The sequence below is a fragment of the Argentina anserina genome, chromosome 2, assembly GCF_933775445.1.
Source record: "Argentina anserina chromosome 2, drPotAnse1.1, whole genome shotgun sequence".
Taxonomy (NCBI): Eukaryota; Viridiplantae; Streptophyta; class Magnoliopsida; order Rosales; family Rosaceae; genus Argentina; species Argentina anserina.
In genome coordinates this window covers 29,405,975-29,428,716 of record NC_065873.1, presented here as the reverse complement: position 1 = coordinate 29,428,716, position 22,742 = coordinate 29,405,975, and the positions used below count along the sequence as shown (strand labels likewise).

The 22,742-nt window shown below is 39.0% G+C and overlaps 6 protein-coding genes and 1 non-coding gene across 8 annotated transcripts; 4 read left to right on the top strand and 3 right to left on the bottom strand.

Moving 5' to 3' along the window:
* Window positions 1-1,123: 1,123 nt before the first annotated feature.
* LOC126784347 (zinc-finger homeodomain protein 5) lies at window positions 1,124-2,137 on the top strand. The gene has a single exon (XM_050509811.1). The coding sequence runs from the start codon at window positions 1,124-1,126 to the stop codon at window positions 2,135-2,137; it is 1,014 nt and encodes a 337-aa protein (XP_050365768.1).
* A 7,241-nt stretch (window positions 2,138-9,378) lies between these two features.
* On the top strand, window positions 9,379-10,098 carry LOC126784346 (peroxiredoxin-2D-like). Its single transcript, XM_050509809.1, has one exon. The coding sequence runs from the start codon at window positions 9,379-9,381 to the stop codon at window positions 10,096-10,098; it is 720 nt and encodes a 239-aa protein (XP_050365766.1).
* A 1,195-nt stretch (window positions 10,099-11,293) lies between these two features.
* On the top strand, window positions 11,294-11,366 carry TRNAA-AGC (transfer RNA alanine (anticodon AGC)). Its single transcript has one exon. It is a non-coding gene; the product is annotated as a tRNA-Ala (tRNA).
* A 144-nt stretch (window positions 11,367-11,510) lies between these two features.
* Window positions 11,511-13,575, bottom strand: LOC126784966 (protein RADIALIS-like 6). Its single transcript, XM_050510531.1, has 2 exons — window positions 13,061-13,575; window positions 11,511-11,753 (listed from the first exon to the last, which is right to left on the bottom strand). Exons 1-2 carry the CDS (start codon window positions 13,333-13,335, stop codon window positions 11,729-11,731), a joined length of 300 nt encoding a protein of 99 aa, XP_050366488.1. The 5' UTR covers window positions 13,336-13,575; the 3' UTR covers window positions 11,511-11,728.
* Window positions 13,576-16,307: 2,732 nt separating this feature from the next.
* On the bottom strand, window positions 16,308-18,119 carry LOC126784959 (CBS domain-containing protein CBSX3, mitochondrial-like). 2 transcript variants are annotated; one of them, XM_050510514.1, is made up of 6 exons: window positions 17,599-18,119; window positions 17,193-17,449; window positions 17,015-17,096; window positions 16,821-16,894; window positions 16,660-16,720; window positions 16,308-16,554 (listed from the first exon to the last, which is right to left on the bottom strand). In XM_050510514.1, the coding sequence occupies exons 1-6, from the start codon at window positions 17,702-17,704 to the stop codon at window positions 16,412-16,414; spliced, it is 723 nt and encodes a 240-aa protein (XP_050366471.1). In that variant the 5' UTR covers window positions 17,705-18,119; the 3' UTR covers window positions 16,308-16,411. The 2 variants fall into 2 exon arrangements, with proteins under 2 accessions (XP_050366471.1, XP_050366472.1); XM_050510515.1 differs by having other exon boundaries at window positions 17,193-17,506; window positions 17,599-17,691.
* A 163-nt stretch (window positions 18,120-18,282) lies between these two features.
* LOC126784942 (uncharacterized) lies at window positions 18,283-20,225 on the top strand. The gene has a single exon (XM_050510493.1). The coding sequence runs from the start codon at window positions 18,337-18,339 to the stop codon at window positions 20,122-20,124; it is 1,788 nt and encodes a 595-aa protein (XP_050366450.1). The 5' UTR covers window positions 18,283-18,336; the 3' UTR covers window positions 20,125-20,225.
* A 160-nt stretch (window positions 20,226-20,385) lies between these two features.
* Window positions 20,386-22,537, bottom strand: LOC126784948 (tubby-like F-box protein 5). The gene is made up of 4 exons (XM_050510501.1): window positions 21,874-22,537; window positions 21,692-21,779; window positions 21,435-21,567; window positions 20,386-21,325 (listed from the first exon to the last, which is right to left on the bottom strand). Exons 1-4 carry the CDS (start codon window positions 22,231-22,233, stop codon window positions 20,632-20,634), a joined length of 1,275 nt encoding a protein of 424 aa, XP_050366458.1. The 5' UTR covers window positions 22,234-22,537; the 3' UTR covers window positions 20,386-20,631.
* Between the last annotated feature and the right edge of the window lie 205 nt (window positions 22,538-22,742).

Below are 22,742 nucleotides of genomic sequence, written 5' to 3'. Positions count from 1 at the left end.
TCTATGAACTTCAGTTAAATTTTGGATATTAGTTAAATTTTAGACATTGATTCTTGCTAAGTTTTTTATATGAGTTTAGTTTGACGATTTTGTGAGATTTTTAGCTGAAAAGAAATGTGAGGAACGCCCTAATTTGGATTAGGAGTGCGTTTTTAATGAAGGAAACAAGAGTGATTACAAGGAAGCCAAAAAAGAACGGGAAAGGGGGGAAATGCTACGTCGCATCAAAGGGCATGAGGTGGTGGTAGAGTAGTACTGGAAATATGCATCTTTGGGTGATGCTGAGGGTGAACTGTGTTGAGATATTTAATGGAAAATAGGGCAATAATGACGGGTGGGGATGGGTCCCACGTGTGGCAGGGCGTGGGAGAGGTCTGAACATGACGTTGTCGGTTTGTTTTGTAATCTGCATACTTAGCCAACAGAGAAAGCAATAGTACACCCTCCCTTCCCCTCCTCTCCCTTCTCTTGGCTTTGCTCTTTGGCCCCTTAACCTCTCTCTCTCTCTCTCTCTCTCTTATTTTTGCCATTGCAGCACTTTGAGGGGACTCGTCTTTCTTAATAACTCATTCTCTCTCTCTCTTATCCTTCTCGCTAGCTCTGGCCTCACCACAAGCAACCAACCTGTCTCTTGTTGGAGCCCCAGAAGCACACACACAACAGTTCAATCCCCCAACCCCAGAAGCTCTCTCTCTCTCTCTCTCTCTCTCTCTCTCTCTCTCTCTCTGCTTAAGCTCCTGATTGTTCTGATGAAGGCCATTAGATGATGTTAAAGCCACTGCATGAGGTTGTCTCTCTCTTTTTCTCCTAAAGCTGTGGGTTGAGTATCCGTTTTGCTATTCATACATCTCATACTGCGTTTCCATTAATCCTGAACTGTGGAAAATAACGGCTATGGGTTCTAATGGGTTTAGCTAGCTTTATAAGTTTCGTTTTGTCCTCCTCTATCTGAAAAACAACCGAGTTCAGCTAGCTAGCTTCATTCTTTTTATGTAAAGCACAAGATCCCAGCTATTTAGCTAGATTTGCGATGCTTTAATTTCCACCAGCTTTCCGTATTAATTAACACAGATTTTACAATCCCTAAAAAAATCATATGGATTTTAGAACGCAAGACAATGAGATGAGGACGTCAGGCTCTGCTGCTTTGAGCTATGGTGGCACTCATTTAACCAAGGAATCATCGGGAGGTGGAGACAAGAGAAGGCTTGGTAATATTCATAATGGCACTCCCACTGCCATCTCTGCTTTCACTGCTACACACCAAACCCTAGACCACCATCACCACCACCCTCTGCAACCTCTCCATGTTCAACCAGTCCAACTACCAGCCGGAGATCTAGATCCAGATCGAGTAGTCGGCTCCACCGCAGTTGCACCCACTAGTGGTGGGCACAAGTCCAAGACACCAACGTCTGCACCAACAACTGGCAATGTTCGCTACCGTGAATGTCTCAAGAACCACGCGGCCAACATCGGCGGCAATGTCTTCGACGGCTGCGGAGAGTTCATGCCTTGCGGCGAGGAAGGAACCCTCGAAGCACTGAAATGCGCGGCATGTGATTGCCACAGGAACTTCCACCGTAAGGAGGTGGACGGCGAGACAACGCCGTTCGGGCCCGGGTCCAGATCACGTAGCATAATGCTGAGCCCTCTCCAGCTCCCTCCGCCGCTGCCGTCCCCTTCCTCGGCTCTCCACCATCACCGGCACCAGAAGTTCTCGATGGTTCAACCCATGAGCATGGCTTTCGGAGGAGGTACGGAGTCCTCAAGTGAAGATCTGAACATTTACGACAATGTGGATGGAATAGGAGGAGGGTCAGCGCCGCCATTTAGCTTGTCGAAGAAGAGGTTCAGGACTAAGTTCACGGCGGAGCAGAAGGTAAGGATGGTGGAGTTTGCGGAGCGAGTGGGGTGGAGGATTCAGAAGCAGGATGAGGATGAAGTGGAGAGGTTCTGTGATGAGGTGGGAGTGAAGAGGCAGGTGCTGAGGGTTTGGATGCACAATAACAAGAACACAGTGAAGAAGATGCAGCATGACCACCATGATATCACCACCACAACAAGTCAGCTGGCATTGGAGAATGTTGAAGCTCATGAAGAAGCAGGTCAGGGAGAAGGGAGAACAGACACATAATCAAGAGAGCGTGAACTTGATGAGTAAGATTGGTTTGTATAAAATGGATTGATGGAGAGGTCTTATTGCTAGCTAGCTAGATTGATCAGATGCAGGATGATTATTCATATCTTCTTCTTCTTGATCGGAACTGGACTTAGCTCCTTTGTTAAATTGGTAACTCTTATTAGTAGTACTGTTATTCAGCTGGTTTAATAGTTCGTAGCTACTTATGTTTTAACAGAATGCTGTAAGATTAGTTTAAATCTTTCATGTCAATGAATGATGCTGTTCCAGCTATGTGGAACCTGCAATTTCCCTTTCTGTGATACTCCGGTCTCTACTTTTTCTGGTGGTCTCCATGCAATTCAATTTTGGGAAAGAAGTCAAATGTGTTGAATCACTGGACATGTCGCACACTATGGACCATTTATACTATAATTATTCTTTTTTTTTTCATCACAACCTTCCATTGAATTTTTACTCTAAGGGGGTGACTGATTGACGTTAATTTGAAGGAGGTAAATTTACAAGCCATTTTTATTAAAAAGGGATATTTTAAGATGAAAATGTTAATTAAATATCTTAGTTTCTCCTGTTGATAAAAGGGCCATACTTAAAAGGTTAAAGGTATGTGATAAAAAATTATATCTTCATTTATAAAAGATAAAAGATGTCTGTTTTCTTTTTTCATTTTGATTTTTTTTAACTAATTTCACCTTAATAAACATGACTCTCTCTCTCTCTCTCTATGTGTGAGACGATGAAGAAGACTTATACCAATAGGGGAATCTGGCCATATCTACGCATTAAATCCGAAAAAACGACCTCGTAACTTCTTATTTTTCATCTGCAATTCCGCCATTGAAGCTCCTATTCTGGTTTCTTACGTGATAACTGCCTCACATCGATCAATTTCCCCTCACCTTGTTTATCGTTTTCTCGTATGATTTCGTAATTTGATTGTTTGATTTCAAATTGGCTTCAAAATATCATTCAAAGCATCATAGTTTATTGGGCTTTGGTTGTTTGATGTTCAAATAGGTTTCTGGTGTTGTTAGATTACAATTTACCCTATGATTTCATACATTGCTTGAAATCCTATAGGTTTTGTATCTTTGATTCGTAGTTACATTAATTTCTAGCTCGTACAGTTACTTGTATAATTATTGACGTTTGTGACAGTTACGTGCATAGTTATTAATGTTATACAAATGATAGCTTCTTTCTTGGACATTGATTTACAATTCTTTTTATTTATGCTATTTTTATCACCAATAAGTACAAATGGCAACTTCTTTTTACATCAACAAATGACGCAAATGAAGGTGTTTGCCCCTTAATTTTTCCTCTTTGATTTCTTTCATTTTGGACTCTGAAACACTTACTTACATAGTTACTCATGTTGTTTTTTTATTGTTGTGCAGGTTTGTTTCTAGTAGCTTATGTTATTGTTGACTATGAAACTGAGAGTAATTGGACATTCTTTTTGGGATATGATCTGAATATATGTTTGCATATTCTACAAGGCATATCACAATCATGGGCTTCGTAAAACAATGTTTCCTAAAGGTGTTTGAGTGCAAATTAGTTTTCTGTGGATGGTCATTAAGTCTTTTTGGGTTGATGAGGAGACATGCATGGATAGTTACTAAGACAGTTAGCAAACAATTATTAACACAATTACCTAACGAGTTACCCAATATAGTTCTCACGACAGTTACTTGATGTTGATACATTCATCCAAACCTATGAAGCACGGACACGTGCTACGGACACGCGAACTGACTTTGGACACACCTCGGACACGCGAACTGACTTTGGACACACCTCGGACACGCACCAACTCATAATAAAAGTGAAAGTGCTTATGGTGAGATTCGAACCTTGGTCATCTAAGGCACTCAACAACTCCTCACCAATTCCAACAGATTCCGTTTTTATTATATTTATGCACACTTTAATATATACATAAGGAGAGAAACTCGTGATAAAAATAAGAATGCTTGTGGTGGGATTCGAACTTTGGTTATCTAAGGTACTTATCAAGTCCTTAGTCATTCTAACAAGTTATGTTTTCATCATTTTAATGCACACTTTGACATATATATACATATAAAATTCTAAATACTTTCAAATTTATAAATTATTTTTTTAATAAATATATATATATATATATATTAAAAATAATATTTAATTAACGTGTTCACCACGTGTCCGTGTCCATGCTACTTATATCCAAACATGTTAAAGTTATACCACTTAATCTTGTGCTTTAGTTATCATTTTGCTCGTCCTGATTGGTATGGTTAGTTATATATCTAGTTACTTGGTTAGTTACAAGCTTACCGGAATGGTTGAGACACACTATTATTGCGGAACTTGAGTTATTACAAGACAGATTAAACCTGTCAAATAATCAATTACATGATCAATAATTTTACAGTTACAAGACCAATTACAGACTTAGTGTGGCCTAGATACTGTTGTTGCGGTTCTTAAGTAATTAGAAGATTGGTTATATATATCCTGTAAACAATCAGTTACATGAACAATAAGTTTGCCGTTACAAAACCAGTTACATAAGTAGTGCTCAATTACTTGAATAGTTACATAGAAAATAACTTAAGTAATCTAGTTACATTTCTAGTTACTTGACTAGTTAGGTAGTTACATAGTCAGTTACATGACTAATTACCATGTAACTTTCATGTAACTCGCAAACTAGTCACTTGAAGTAACATAATTAGAACTTAACAACATGTATATGTAATGTTGGGAAACAATTAAAATCTCAGTATTCTAAGTATAGACTTTTTAAAGGAAATCATGAGGAATAGTTGCCTTTCCTCTACTTTGTTGTATCTCCCAACATCGGATCTATGGACAAATACAATATTCACAGTTACCAAACATTTATTTGATGGAAACACTTTACCAACATAGTTACTAATAAGAAAAGAAAGGGCAAATCATTTCTTTTAACGTATTTTGACAATATTGGTTGATATATCACACATGCTAGTAATCAAATGTTACTTACTTAGTTACATGTATTCACATAAATAACATGTAGCATAAACAAAATCAATTATATCCATCAACTTTAAGACAAAAATCCTAAATAACTGGCCATGTAACTAGATAATTTCATGGTCAGCCGTATGATCATATGTTCAACACACATACACAAACATGCTTGTTATATATTCACTTCATTACCAAGATAGTTACTCATTTCCAACATACTTGCTAATATAGTTACCAAGAGAGTTACACAATTCCAACATAGTTACCAAGATAGTTATTCAATTCCAATATAATCACTAATAGTTAATCAATTTCAATAGTTACTAATATAGTTACCCAGAGAGTTACTAATATAGTTACCCATAGAGTTACTAATATAGTTACCCAGAGAGTTACTAATATAGTTACCAAGACAGTTACACAATTTCAACAGAGTCATTAACAGTTACTCAATTTAAATAGAGTTACTAATATAGTTACCCAAATAGTTACCAATAATAGTTACTCAATTTCAATACAGTTACTAATATAGTTACCAATATAGTTACAAAAATAGTTACTCATTTCTAATAGTTACTAATATAGTTACCTAGAAAGTTACGCATTTCCAACCGAGTCACTAATAGTTACTCAATTTCAATAGAGTTACTAATATAGTTACCAAGACAGTTACGCTATTCAAACAGAGTCACTAATAGTTACTCATTTTCAATATAGTTACTAATATAGTTACCCAAATAGTTACAAATATAGTTACCAAAACATTTACTCATTTCCAACAGAGATACTAATATAGTTACCAAGAAAGTTACGCATTTTCAACAGAATCACTAATATAGTTACCAAGACAGTTACTCATTTCAAACAAAGTCACTAATAGTTACTCAATTTCAATAGAGTTATTAATATAGTTACCTAGAGAGTTACCAATATAGTTACCTAGACAGTTACCAATGCCAATATAGTTACTTAATATTATTAGCATCTGCTCATGTAACTATTTTAAGTAACTGATCATGTAACTAATTATTTTGATAGACAATCAAACAACATTAACACATTGTTTTACATACATTCACTTGCAATGTCAATATAGTTGATATGACATTTACTCAATACCAACAAAGTTACCAACACAGTTATCAAATAGTTACTAATACAATCACATATAGAGTTATAATACAGTTATGTGGTTAGTTACATGATTAGTTACTTAAATAATGACTTAACAGTTACTTAATAACACAGTGAACAATATGGTTACATACACAGTTACCAATGCAGTTACTAAGACAAATACTCAATACCAACAAAGTTATTAACACAACTACAAAAAGTCCAGTTACATGACCAGTTACTTGCATAGTTGCTCGTTGTTATAGACTGCACGACTAATTAGATAAACAATTACTTGATTGCATGATTAGTTACAAGTATAGTTACTTGACCAGAAGTAGACAATTACATGCCCGGTCACATAAACAAAATACAAACCAAGCTCACAAAAAATAACTAACTGGGTAAACATTAGGATCAACTAGGTAATAAGAGAAAAGTCTCTCATGGTCATATTACAACACCACTGACTCTAATAACATACCAAAACAATATGGCCACAAACTCATTGAGGACGTTTATCAAACACCTTATATGCATTACTTCTTTACATTAAAATTGAGCAATGACAATTGAATAAGGTTAGTAGTAAATGAGATATGGTTGAATCGCAACAATCATAGCATCATATCTATTCAAATTCATAACTAAACAATCAAATTTAAGGTAAACAAACTCTGCATGGACCCGAAGAAGCTTCATATCTTGCAAAACCCGACCCAAATCAAAGATGACTACAAGTTTAACTAAGTGATGAGAGCGAGGGAGAGAGAAAGGTCAAAAAACCTTATAGAGGTGATCAAATATGAAGGAGAGGAGCTTGGAGACCCGATCGGTTGAGCACATCGACAAACCATGATTCAACCTTGTGGAGATCATTGTCTCTGTCGTGGTTTGTTGTAGGTGATGATAGAGATGCGGCGGATGTGTGTGTGTGTGTGTGTGTGTGTGTGTGTGAGAGAGAGAGAGAGAGAGGTTTGCAATCGGAGATGAGCAGTGTTGAATTAGAAGTTTAGTAGAGAGAAAGTAGTCAATTAGGGTAAATAAAAAATATATATAATATATATAGTCGAATGGTTATTGGTATGACTATTACTGTAATAACCAGTGATTACAAACATGTAAGTTGAACTTTAAATGATGGTTTTACACTTGCCCTTATTTATCAAAAACCCAAACTAGGAACCATAATAAACATTTGGAGTCTTTAAATGCCCTTAATTATCAAAACCCCAATTTACAATGATTGATGTTAATTTCTTTTGTGACAATAGTAGTGTTTATAAAAATGTGGTAATAACGTGGCTAGGAGGACATTTAGGTTGTTATAGTGTTTGATTGTAGGAAAAATTATCAATTCCTACAAATTTGGACTCTTTATTGACCACTTGAATGATAAAATATAAAATGTTACAATTTACTCTAAAAGTATCTACAATTATTTGACCAAATAGTATAAAAACTATGATCTTATATATATATATATATGTATATATATTTAGACTATTTTACCCTCATTTATCTAAACACTTATAGAAAGAGAAAAATGATGAGTGAGATCATGTTGCCGGAACCTTGCCAGATGCCGAGCTCCGATCACCGTCGCCGGAATAAATTATTGACCCTCAGTAACCCACAATTATGAATTACTGACACTCAGTAATCATGGTACTGACATCCAGTAACTCACAGTAATAAATTACTAACTCTCAGTATTCATGTTACTAACTCTCAATATTCATGTTACTAACCCCCAATAACCCATAATAACAAATTATTGACACTCATTAATCATATTACTGACCCGAGTAACACCCAATAATAAACTGTGCTAACCCCAAGTGTTCTCATGCCTAATTCTTCTACCACATAAACCAAAAAAATTCATCAAATTGACTTGGCAAAAGTTACAACTAGAAAGCTTCCAACATATATAATCCAATTTCAGCCATTGTTATACCAAGATTACCAACCATTTCAATTTGACCGAAATAATGACCAAAGAGCTTCCTACGTACAATTCACTTCCAAACATGAAGGCACCAAGCAACTATTACAGTGAAATCAACTCTATAGAATTATCTAGCTTAGGAATTCCATTTCAGAAACAATATTACAACGGTACTACAATTCAATCCAACTTTGAATTTCTAAAGCTACAATTTACCTTCAAATTACAAGAGTTTGTAGCCTAGTTTCAATTCCCCTAATAACATAAGCTTTCTCACGAACTCAAGGCAACATAATCCATTAAGTTGAAGTTGGGTGTTCAACTCAACCCAAATAGCTCCTAGTTGACTCAAATTCCACCACATAATGCCAAGAAATCAAATCTCACCTATAACAATCTTTCCTCTAATGGTTGAGATTCTGATCCAGATTTCCAATTGGAGATCCCGCCGTTCATGTGCTTCTTGGAGATTTTGATGTAGACAATCGTTTGTAGTCACATGGTAGATCGTTAGCGAGGGTGCTACATTGACGAGCTGGAGATAAGCAAGATCGAGCCGTCATGCCTTTCACAGCCTCCTAGAGTCGGTGTCAACCTCGGCTTGACGACGACGACGTTGCCTCGAGGCTGAGAGATGCTGGTGCACTATGCGGCGTCGAGGAGACAGCTCATCGGCATTGAGGTTTAGATCTCACTGATGTCGGGGCTCGGACCTCGTCAGTGTCAACGTTAGGAATCTCGTCGGTTTGTTGAGAGAGAGATCAATGAGAGACGATGGTTAAGAGTAACAATGTAAATTTTCATGTAAAAATTGAAATGAACATATGAAATTGGACTTGTCAAGTTTTTTAGAGTCGACAAAAAAAAAAAGGTTTTTTTTTTAGAGTAACTGTTCATTTGCTTATTTTACATTTATATTATTATTTTTCGTGTGAGATATCCAAAATCGATAGGCTTACCATTTCAAGTTGTCACATTTATTACTATAGTTTATGCTCAGTACAATCTGAACCACCTGTAAATTACCCAGCAGTAACACAACTTTAGACGCCACTCGAAACCGTAACATCTTTTGACTGCTTGGTTTCTTAAAACCCTACTTCAACCCCTTCCAGTTCCACCACTCTCCGCCCACCCAACATCAGCTTTTATCTATCTCACTTCCATGGCCGCCTCTGTCAACAACATTGCAGCTACATTCGCCACTCTCCCAGTTACCTCATCTTCATCATCCTCATCTTCTTCCTCAAATCCCCACCAAACCAAATTCTCAATCTCAACCTCTCACAAATCCATCTCCGCCTCTCGTAACCTTCGCATACCCACCAATCTCAGGGCCCAATCCTCCTCCCTTCTCAGCCTCTACGGCCCACCCGGACCACCACCGGACCGGTCCATCTCCGCCAGAACCATCGCCAAACCAACCAAACTCTCTTTCTCAATCGGCGATAAGCTCCCGAACGCATCTCTCTCATACCTCAACCAAAATGACGTCGTTAAATCCGTCGCACTCTCCAGCCTGTGCAAAGGAAAGAGGGTCGTTTTGGTTGGCGTCACGGCGCCATTCTCGCCGAGCTGTACTCGGTTCGTCAAACGAGTTAAATCGGCGAGGGAGAAAACTGCGGAGGTGATCGCGTGTGTCGCGGTGAGCGATGTGTTCGTGATGCGCGCCTGGGGAGAGATCATGGCCGTTGGTGAGAGGGTGATGATGCTGTGCGACGGTCTAGGAGAGCTGACAAGGGCACTTGGGGCCTCCGTTCAGGCATGTTTGGGTTTAGGTGAACGATCCAGGAGGTTTTGCTTGGCCGCTTTTAACGGCGTGATTACAAACGTTGAGTTTGACGAAGAAGAAGAAGAAGAAGGCTCCCTCATCTCTACCAGATGAAGTCCAGTGGGCCTTAGCCCAGACCAGAAATTGGTATTATTGCCCCAAGTGTTCATCTTTATCTGAATAATTCTGTGTTGTTGTATTGAGATATTATGCAGCAATCATACTACATATTGGAGAGTGATGTCTTTGTATGGATATCGGTAAAACATTCTAGTTTGAATTTCTATCCTCTAAAATTGAAAAATGTATTGTAATAAGGAATTGAGAGCTTCTTAGAATAATGTAGTGCATCAAATTGCACTAGCAGATCATTTTGTATAATATATGTTGATGATTACAACGAAAATATCTTCAATCTTGTGTCACTTCGCTACAAGAGTCGAGACTCTGAGCAGTGTTTTTCAATCTTATTACTACTCCTAAGACCAACAGGAATTATGGTATTCCTCTTCGTGATACAACACGAGATTTTACTTGGTCTATAATATAGACAATATTTATCAATTTATGTATCTAAGTTGTCATGGCAGCAACCAGATTAATGTCCTCCAGGTGCCTTTTCATCGTCGTCGTCTCTGAAAAAAAAGGGTGAAACACACAGGGCAGACATGAGTTAGCATTGAGCCTACTGAGTAAAATGAAATGAGTAGAGATCGAGCGAGGTAACTTACGAGAATTTGCCTTTAAACCAATCAGCCCATGATGAACCGGTGTCCTTGGCGTCCTGGGCGGCATTGGAAGCCTTGTGTCCCAAGTCCTTCGCTGCATCCTTCGCCTTCGAAGCAGCGTCGCCTGCTTTGTCCATCATGTCTTTGTCTTCACCAAACACACTATGAATGTGAACTGATATAATCAACACTAATGCGAAAATGCACACGACTGAGGTCTTTGCCATTTTTTCTGATATTCAAATAGTGTTTATTCCCAAACACAATATACAAGGTAATTAAGTTTATCTGTACTACTTGCTACGATGGAAATGGTTCTTGATTTATAGTGTTCCGATTGCTAATCCTGGAGTTATAATTGGTCAATGGTTGTTGTGGAGATGATTACAAATAGGGAGCTGAGAGGCCATTCTCACTTGCCCGTTTTCTCTCGCGTAAGTGTCAACAGAAATGTTCCCTTTTTAGAAGTTTAAATGTAAGAAAATCGAGATAGTAGGGTGGGTTAATTTGATAGGAACTACCAGTTCTATTTCTCCAAGCTTAATTGAATATATTTCATAATCGGTCACCGTTCAACAACAGGGGATGTAGCTCAGATGGTAGAGCGCTCGCTTAGCATGCGAGAGGTACGGGGATCGATACCCCGCATCTCCATCATTTTTAGTCCTTGTAGTAATATTGTCTTTTCGTTCACGCCAAAAAGTAGCTGGATGTTCAGCTGTTCAGTTTAGACGCTTTTGATTTTGAATCTGATGCGTTTTGATACCCTAATTGATTATATTCTCCATCAAATTTAAAGAAGTGTGGCTCTCGTTTCTTGATGAAATTGCCTACAAGGATTTTGTGCAACCATGCAATAAGAAAATGAAATTCACACTACAAATGCAGAGAGACAGAAACACAACATTTTGCTTAATTTCTTGTAGGAAATCGGTAACACATTCACACTTCGTACTTGGAAGTAGCAACTAACAGGCACCATCATAGAGCACATTGCATGTGGTTTTTACATTGCTTCAGATCTTCAAATTTTTCATAAGCCTGTATAGATTAGAAGGAATTAGCAATGTTTGGAACATAATTAGAAACATAAGTATGCGTAACAGATACTGATGAGTAAGATAATCTCCTAGTTGTCTTAGCTGACTAATACAATCAGCATCTTTGAGCTTAACTAAGATTATCTTCAGGCCAACCCATTAATTAGTTGAGGCCTTGATGGAGACACAATTAATTAGCTAGTTTCTTCTGGGAGCTTCCTATTGAAGAAAGCTGTCATATTTAAAAATCATATATATGCCCGATTCCATGTTATTGAATAGTGTGTGATTGATTCTTTGAATCTCTTAAACTAGAAAAGCTGCAGGGTGTGCATTAGCTAAGATCTAACAATCAGTGTCGCTAGCTAGCAAGCCTCTGGGGATCGATGAAAGAATGTGATAAGTAATTGAGATAATTAGTCACAGACCCATCCATTTTCATATAAACCCACTCCATTTTTTTTTTGAGTCTTATAAGGTTATGTATGGCGTCACACGACGAACCTCATCATCTGTTAGAAGAAACCGACTGCGAGTATATAAAACCAGTTGAACTATAGGAAACCATGTGCATTGAGATCTAAAACAAGTAAGGATTAGATTCCATGTGTCGTTTTTCTTAGAAGCCCTAGTTAAATATAGTATGGAACACATATAGAAAACAATTAGGGAAATCATATAAAAATTAGAGATATTGAATCTTCGTGTCTCTCGTTAGAACTGTCGCTGCCAGAATGAAGATTACAGTATCACGAGGCATTACGTGTGAAGGTTATGAACCGCTAGAGCTTTCTTCACCTAGAAATTTACATAAACCCTGTTCGTTTTGTTATTTGTGAACAAGTTAAACTGCACGAGACACGTGTAGAGAAGGAATGGTGTCCTATACCTAATGACTATTCTTGATTTAGAAGCTAGATCCTGTTGAAAGTTCACCAACTTAGAAATTCTCGATCAAATTACTGTGAATTTTAAATCTTATGAACTTGGTTTGAAGTTGTTCATGCATTTCCATACTCCTGATGGAATTCTTCAGCAAAAATAGAATATCCTATAACAAGTTCGTATATATACTTGGAGAAAACTATTGTGAATCGAACAACCTAGCTCTTTATGATCAAATCGTTTTCGAATCCATATATGACTTGGTAGATCGATGATATTAAGGCAGTAAAGGAAGATTCTGATACATGCACTAGCTCCTATGCTCTTAATTAGACGCAAAGGGTAATTTATGATTACCAAGCTTGCTTAAGAAATGGAGTACATACCAGAAAATGAAGGTAGTTTTAAAATAGAACATGATACCTCTGTTCATAATCAGCGATTCCTCTAGAGCTGCTTCCAGTGTTCCTGTAGTTGGGTATAGCGACTTGGCCAGATTCTATATGCATGAGATCCTGCACCAGAATCTCATAGTGCCTCTTGACTTCCTCAGCTGATTTTCCACCCACAGCCTTGGCAACATTGTGCCACCGGTCCTGCGTGTCCTTGTCGTACACAGCCAGGGCCTTCTCGAACAGCTTGTTCTGCTTCGGCGTCCAGGAGGAGTTGGAATTCCTCGACGAACTCAGGGATGCCATTACTCGATTAGGTAAAGAAATGAACCGCAAAAACTAAAGGAGATGGTGATGATGCTTGTGGAGTTTGAGAGTGGGGAAGAGAAGGAATGCAGAGAAAGGGTTTGGGGTCGCTGGAGTCAATGAGCTAGAAGACTGAAGTCAAGGGTGGATGATGGTATGGGGAAGAGGCTGCCATGCTCTTCCTTATAAGCAGGAGAAAAGGGCTGTGGGATTTTGCAAGTTGGCGAATATTTTAGGAGGGACACAAATAAGATGTGATTCGCTTACCTTGTAGATCAACGCTATGAAGGACAATAAGCAAAATAGGAGATAGATAGCAATAGTTTGTAATCTTGTTCATTGTCTAACCTCATTTGTCTTCTCCCTTACAGCAAGTGGGAATTCGATAATTTACAGCCAGCTAATTGGTATTAGATCCCAAATTAGTGTGGACTTGTATGAGTTAGCTCCTAAATTCCTCATTTGATCATCTTGTTATCTTAATTGCGTATATGAGCTATTGAGCTTTATAGATAGGACGTGATATGTTCGCTAGACTAAATTCCTCATTTGATCATCTTGTTATCTTAATTGCATATATGAGCTATTGAGCTTTATAGATAGGACGTGATATGTTCGCTAGACTAAATTCCTCATTTGATCATCTTGTTATCTTAATTGCATATATGAGTTATTGAGCTTTATAGATAGGACGTGATATGTTCGCTAGACTAATATCACATTTCATAGTATACCCTCAGAATAGTTCTGTACGTTTAACCTGTGTTGGATAATTAGTTCGACCAGCCTTGTGTGAGCATGACATATAGATAAAGTGATAGGACTTAGGAGTTCGAAAGCAAGATAAGATTTACAATTTAGATGATGATGATCTGAATGGAAACCAAGAAGAAGAAGAAGAAAATGTTGTCTTGCATTCATCATCATCATACAGAATTTCAGACCGTAGCTGCGTGCATGAAGGAAATCTATGACGTTTTGTTCTGTCAATTGCTTGTTCCATTTACTCTTCCATATCTCTTAGCATGTCAGAATCAACCAGCAAGTTTCAAGAAAGCAGTAGATCAGTGGGGCCTCATGGTTAGAGAAACTGAGCAATTGAAGGAAGGGATAGAATTAGACGCAACTGATGTAATAGTGGAAATTGGAGATATATTGTGTAATGGTTAATTACTTGCCGGATGGTCGTCCGAATCACCAAGTGTTTGCCCTTTAGATTGTGTCAGTTTAGGGTTTAAGCCGGTGCGTGACAATAAATATTTCTTGGTTTCTTATCGTGCATGTTGGTTCGGCTCAACTCGATTGTCTGTATAGCATTCGTGCATGTTGGTGAACATTATATTATTTGTATTGCCAACAGAAAAGTCGACTGGGTAATTACTATGGGCAAGGCAAACAGTGTTCTCTAACGTACAGATCGAGAAGATTGCATAAGCTTCATTAACTATTGCAGAAGAAGAACCTAAAGCTTTTGATAAATCGGGTCCAATTTCTTTGAGGGGGGAAGCTTTGATCTTTGAGGAGGACCATTCTTTTGAGGGGAATTTTTGAATAAAAGGATCATATCTAGTGATTGTGGACAATTGTTTTGATTGCTGAATCTACTTGGACAAATGTTCTTTGGTGATAGAATGTTCGAAAAGATAAGGAGAATGAGCTCATCATCTTTGAACCAATGGGAATTGCGAAACTTTTTTGATTAAAAGAGGGTGATATAGGTTAGTTGAATATCATCTTCACATAACTAATAGTGAAAATTTTAAAAAAAGTACCTCATAAATGCTCCATTTTAATTTAAAAGTAATTTAGTTTTGTCAACTTTAAATGGGTACATCACGCCTATAATTCTACTCAAGACTTGCATCAGCGTTAACTAGTAGGTTTGTTTCAGAGTTTTCTGTCTAATTTGTAGGGGTAATTGTGTCCATCACTCCTTTTACTACCCTTAGCTTGCACATATTAAATCCCCAACCGCCGCATTACCATCGACCTCCCAAACAATATCGCCCCTTCACCGACACCTTTGCCTTCCAACAATCCCTAAAACACTTCCTCTCCCAACACCCACTCGGCTGCATCATCATCAATGTCTTCCATAACTGGGCTTCTGACGTCACCGACTCCCTCTAAATCCCAAGAATCATCTTCAACGAATGTGGGTTCTTCTCCCACTGTGTTATGCACAACGTCAGCCGATTTGGGCCACATGAGCAAGTGGCTTACGATTTTGAGCTATTCATGGTCTTGGGTTATTCCTGATCGGGTCGATTTGACGAAGTATATGGAAAGTAAGAGCTTCGGGGTTGTGATGGACAACTCCTATGAGTTGGAGATGAAGTATTTATGGTGATTCTTTCAAGATAATTTGGGGAGAGTCTTGGGGAATTGGCCTGTGCAATTGAGATGAAGTTGTTAAGTCCTCATCAAATAGCTTGGAGAAACTAAAGTGGTGATCGAATTGGTTGGATTCTATTATTCAAATAACACAATTACCCTTGTAAAATAGACAATTTTTTTGAATGAAACGAAGGGGTTGATGATAGATACAAGTCTTGAGTGAGATTATAGACGTTATGTACCCATTTGAAGTTAATAAAATTAAATTACCTTTAAATTAGAGTTGAGCATTTGTAAGGTACCGTTCTTAAATTTTTTACCAACTATTATGGTATTGAAGAATTGAAATTGAGAAACAAAGAGTATCACGAATAGCGTTTTGTTTGATACCTCACTATTTATTGAAGACGATTGATGTTAAATCGATGAATAATATCGATTTAGTATGTCACACTGTAGCACAAGGCTACAAATAATTAACCATTTGGGTTGGAGAATGTCTTAGGAATCATTTATGTAATTTGCAGATACTCGATCGCGCTTCGCTTTGAGATGTAACAACAGGTGATTGTTGGAAACAATTTTTCCTATTATGCAGTTCACTATATATGTATGATTGCACTCTGCTGGATAGGTTGAACTAGAAAACCTTATGTAGGAAGTAGCTACAGGTTTGTGCTTATGTTTCTTACAATGGTATTGGTGAACATAAATTGAAACTTGAATGATTCTATAAGATTTAATAGTATTCTCCTCTAATGTACTGATTTAGTTGCTTCAGTTCCCCGCTTTGCTGCTCAACCACTGCTCGAACAACATCTTTGATCGAAATCATACCAACTAGCTTGCCATCTACGACCGGTACATGCCGTATTTGATTCTCTGTTAGAGATAACAGACTATCACTAAATTTGCTTCAAAATGTGCTAATATTCAACCAACTGCTTGGTCACTTTAATTTATGTGTTAATTTTAGAATATAACTACCTGTCATAAGTTGCATTGCCTGAAGAATGTTTGTGTCAGATGTCACTGTTATTAATTTGTTCTGGCATAGGTAAGAGGCTTTGTTGCAGTTAGAATGCAAATAATCGGTCAAGAACAAATTCATAATAGAATATTGTATAGAAGATAATCTTCAACTTTACCTCATTAGTCATAATCTCTCCAACCCTAGTATAGATGGGAGATCTATCCTGTGCAACTATTTTCCTCAGATAATCTACTCAGTTTATGCCAACATCAGTAAAAGAACTCAATATCAGGTTGGATTCGAAAAATTGGTAAAATTTTATGAAGTTAGTTCTGTAAGTGACTGTAAGTCTGTAACTAATTACTTTACCTCTTTCTGTGATGATTCCTGCAATATATTGTTGCTCTCCAGGCTCAAGTACTACTAATGATCCAATATTGTTCTTAGCCATCTGCAATTTCATTCTCGTCGATATATAGATTAGAAACAGCTGGTTCAGATTTTCCTACTACAGAATACATACATGGACTGGAGACTCACAACATACATTTTTTACTGCATCAATTACAGTGTCATCTGTGTGGCACCAGAGCCAAGGTCCAGTTCCGTCGTTCTTGTTCGTTAGTACATCTTCCACAGTTACATTCTCCAATCCTTTGAGAGCTGGAGAGCTAACCCATTTACAAGTTGAACCTAACTTTTCTATCCTAGCAATTCCTCTCCCGTGCGGATGGTCCAGAGCTGCAGCTTTGAGGATTTCCTGGCATGATCTCACAGCCCTAGAAATTCCTTGCATTTTAATTCCTGTATAAGAGAAGTATTATCGGACTATATCGTGCTCGTTATGATAAGCAGACATGCCTGGTATGCAAACGTACAGGTTTGTGAATTGAACTCGAAGAAAAATATTGAGAACAATAAAAAAGTTACTGGAAACAATTAGTAAGATAGACCTGTTTGGATAGAAGAGAGCTGCTGAAAACTGGTTGAAGCTTCCCTGGTGAGTGGTGAATGATAATGGGGCAAGATTATAAAGCAGAAGATGTAGCAGCAAACCATGTAATCATACGGTTTTCTCTTACATGACAAAATCTACTTTAATCGTACTCAATTCTTAATTAATTGCAGAAAGGAGATTTCATTTCTTTCAAGCTTAGGCTATCTTTGTATCAGATTACTTGTTGAGGTGGTCATGGACTTGATGTGCCTAAGTTTACTTCATGCCTGATGAAGAAGGAAAGTATTCTGAGTTTCTGGCTTCAAATTTCAATTTCATAACAGGTACAATATTTTGTTGAAACAGTGGCAGCCTATCTCCTCATGTGCACAACACCGACGCTTTTGGTGGCAGCATTCCGGCAAGTATATATACTTTGCATGCCTTGAGGAAATCTGCCAAATCAAGGTGGAGAATAAAATCGAAACATAGTAGAAGCTAAGAGATGCTAGACCTATAAGATAAGGATACTCTGCCTTTAACAATTGCTTAATCTTCCATTAATATCATAAACGATGCCTTGGGAAATACTTAATTGTTGTTATAGGGTAATGAAACGGAAAGGCCATGGAGAAGGTAAGGTATCAGATTCAACTTTAATATATACCAGGGCACAAGGCTTTTCATTCCATGGTAAGCATCCATCAACTTCTTAAACAAAGCCAACCTTTTCACCTCTGATTCCAAACCATTCATGGCAGACAAAAGGCAATCATTTCGCTTCCGGTTCCCCTGGAGTAATAGTACTCGTTCTAAGAAAGAATCAGAACCAAGTCCAACACCTAAAACCCAAAGCCCTGCCCAATCCTCCACCACATTAGGCCCTGGTGAGCGGCCCCCATTTCGGCCAGCAGGAAAAGCTCCGGTGAAGGACTCTCCTTCGCAAGCTCAAGGGCAACAGAAGACCGGTCATCCACCCTCTCCTGCAGCCAGTGAGTCCCCAAAGAGTACTGAATCCCCGTCTCGTTTATCTCCATCAAAGAAATCACATCCCTCCACTCAACAAAGCTCTCCCCCATCACCTGCCACCTTTCAATCTCAACCAGTACAGGAGGAAGCAATATCTCAGCCACAGAACCATCGACGAAAAATAGATATCATTTATGAAACTGATTCCAGTTCCAAGGACAGTACTCCTAGAGCAACCACCTCTCAAACTCGTGAAACTTCTCCTAGGAGTATCAAAATATTTGCTTCATCTGATAAATCAGACTCTGACACCCTCAATGGAGATCACAAGCAGCTTTCGGAATCAGAGACAGAGTCGAAAAGGCACGAAAAAGCCGAAAGAGTAGTGCATATACCAGCTGTAGAAGAAAAGACCAATGGTTACACAGAACCATTGCAAGAAAGGATCACTCAACTTCATGCTGCAGCAAAGGACTCGGGAAATCAAGCCAAAGACCCACTTACTGTTGCATTGCATGCAGATCAGCAACATGAGAAGCAAGAAAAGGCCACTGAACTTCATGCTACACCCACAGAATCGGAAAATCACACCAATGACCCACTTGGAGTTGCATTGCAAGCAAATCAACAACCTGAGAAGCAAGTTTTTGTCACAGCACTTCATGCTGTACCAAGAGAATCAGGAAATCACCCCAAAGAACCACACGGAGTTGCATTGCAAGCAGAACAGCAACACGAGAAGCAAGCATCAATAGACTTGGGAAATCACACCAAAGACTCACTTGGAGTTGCACTGCAAGCAGATCAGCGACAGGAGAAGAACGAAAGTTTTGACAGAAAGGTGATACAATCCACCACCAGCTCTGGTGAGAAATCTATGAAGACCGAGAAGAGCTCCTCAAGGGTGTCTATTCAAAAGATGGTCGCATCAAGTGGGGAACGAGCTCCCCCAAAGAAAGAAATTAAGGAAGATGTCTCCAAGGTTGATAAGCTGGCAATCCCGCACCAAATGCTTGATAAGCCAGTTGGTGTGGTGACCTTAACGGGTGAAAACAGAGGAGCAGAAATGCTCTTAAGCTCAGAACCAGAAAAACGAGAAGAACCAGTCCACATACACCGCAGTTACAAGCTCAATCCAGATGATAATGAAGCTACTACTACTGATGGAGAGGTAAGCACCACAGAAGAAATGTTTGAAGATCAGATGAATGAGGGAGATCAACAAAGGGGAACATACATCAACAGCAATGTCCAGAGTGTCAATAACTCTATTGTGTTCAATAGTTCTGTCACGGGAAGGAATCCAGGTGTTGCTATTTTTCCTTCAAACCTACCAGAATCCATCATTTCACATAAAGACAAATCTGACTTACCCCAAACGCACAAGTCTCAAGTCATCCAAACTCCCGCTAATAGGCTCGCTCATGAATCCACTGTAAGACGGCGATGTCTCAGAGGGCTGTTACTGGAATCAAGTGACTCAGAACCAGAAAATCCAGCCAAGCCTCGACGTCATGGCTGCCGCTATGTTTGTGGGAAGGAAAGCAAAGAGACAGATGTAGGAATTGTCTAACAATGTGCCATCTGAACTATAAGATCTACCAGAGAGCTGTGGAAAGAAATGGCATACATAATAGCAACCATGTCTGTACAAAATTGAAAATAATAATTTTATGATGCCTAAGTTTATTCTATTTCTATCCATTTAGGCATACTATAATGAATCCATGCTACCGCTTATAAAAAAGAACATGCATTTCAATATAAAAGATTCAATCAAACGATGTTTCAAATATAAAGCTTAAAAGACAATCTTTAAGCAAACAGGGTTATGATATATAGGCTCTGGAAAGTGAAACACTGGAAGTGATCGAACAACTAACTGCTTTCATTTAATAAAGAAATTGCAAACTTACATTATTATGCTTTACTGCCATTACACAACCTCGTGCGACTTCAGGTAATGCACTAGCTAATCACCAAAAAGGCATAGCCTACAGCGCTTCACTCCAAAAGAGTATTTACATTTAACGTTAAGGGAAGATGAACATGATAGTCACACGATGAGAACAGACAGTAATCATTCACAGGCTGGTTTTGTGTCAAAGCTGCTCAAGCAGATTCCAAAGGCTTGGAAAGCGGAGAGAGGGTATCGATAATCCATTGTGAAAATGTCTTTACCAATTTTCCCGAATTGCAGTATTGCTTTCTCTTGTTCAGCCGCTGAGACATTTTGGGAAGGCTCAGCAGCAGCCACCAGCTGGAAATTCTTTACTGAGGCCACTGTAACACGGCCCCTAAAATTTAGACACCAACACTGCAGCTGCTCATGCCATCTAGGAGCTTTATTTTTCAAAATGAGCGGGTCACCCATGTCATCATGCTCCAAATCTAGTCTGGGACTACCACAGCTCAAGTTGTCAAACAGCTTTTTTCCCTGTGAAACTGGCGATGGGGAGGTTTGCCGATTTCGACAGTCTTCGAAATCAGTGGGGGTAGGTGCAACGCTCCCTTCGGTTGGAGTAGGCGCAACACCCCCTTCCTGAACTGCTGAGATGGGAATAGACTGCATCATGCACTGCATTCTTCTTGGTCCCCTTGTTCGGAGGATGTTGAGCTCATAAGATACTGTCCCAACATTATAACTACCGGCAGATACCTTTGGAACATGCTTTGAATTCATTTTTTTATGCGACCTCTGACTTGTTTGAATTGCAGAACCATGTGGATGCTGACTATCATAGATGGTAAACTTGGATCCCAAAAAATTGGACCTGTTCATCATTTCCCAATCAATCACATTGAAAAAACAAAAACACAAGTCCTTGCAATGAAAAAAAAAAAATCGATCATGGCAATATGAAAGAGATCCATTGAGCTTGCCTTAGTTTTCCGACATAAGTATTGCTTGCTCGAGAGAACTCATCTGCAGCCAAGGATATCACAAATTCTGTACTTGTTGCCCGTCTGAGTTTCCTTGCTGTCAACAATAGCTTACTCATGTCCCCGGAGAGAGCTGTAGGTTCATACAGAGAATTAGTCCACATAGATTTAACTGCTAGAGCCTCGATAACCTTCTGCATATTGTCAATGATACTAAATTATCACAATTCATAAAAAAGAATCATTTAAGCAATTACCAGGGCTTAAACCAAGAAACAGGCGATATGTCGAAGTTTCTCTTTCCCTCTGAATAAAACACTGGATCAGAGAATCTCTTGGCCCCGGCTACAAAAAACCATATGCAATGCAAGTAATGAGGGAAGTAATCAATCTCCACTAGGAAATTTAAAACAGGAAACTAAAATCATAGGAAATATACCTGTTTCAGTGAGATAGGGAAGGTAAGCAAGCCACATTGCTCCGGAGTCTTAACAATCTCCTTGGTGATCTCCCTCCACGATCTGCAAACCGAAGCACACGCAACGACGTCCCTCCGAGCAGGCCAGGAAGTCTCGGCTTCTTCCACGCGTTGGATAACGTCATAAAGCAACTCAGGAGGCATGTTGGCCCACTGGCTCTGCTGCTGCTCCGGGGGTGAATACGGCTGTTCAGGTGCAATGTATGACTTCGTCTGGCGACGGCGCAGCTTCTTCCTCTCCGGCCCTCCAGCCGTGGTCGGCTTCTTCCTCATCTCATCTCTCATGATCCAGAGATCACGGAGAATGGTTTTCAATTGCATTAATGACCAGTTAACACTTCCACGTCAAATGCAAGTGAATGTCGGACACGGAGAGGAGGAGGGAGTACAAGATTGTAGGTTTAATTGCCGGAAATGTATGAAATGGGCAATGGGATCACCACTCCTTTTTCGCTCGTTTTGGTAATGGTGTTATGGTACGAAACAGTTGGGCCGCATCGGCGGTCAGGCAAAAGGCAATGCCCCCGCAGCACCACCTGAGCCACCACCGCCCGCTGTGTCGTCCCTCACCACTGCAAAAAGCGAAAGCCTTTTTTCTCTCGCTCTCTCTCTCTCTCTCTCTCTCTATTTCCCAAGGAGGAAGAAGATCCCCGATCCCCGAGTTTCGGGTTTCTATTAACGACCTCTATTTTCGCCGGTTAAATTTCGAGGCACCGGTTCCGTGATTGCGCTTCCACTTTCCTAATTTGCGTCCCCGTTCCGTCAGTGAGAGCCTCCATTTATAGCCTTCTGAGTTGTGACTATACGATTTTTTATGTTGATGAATGCTA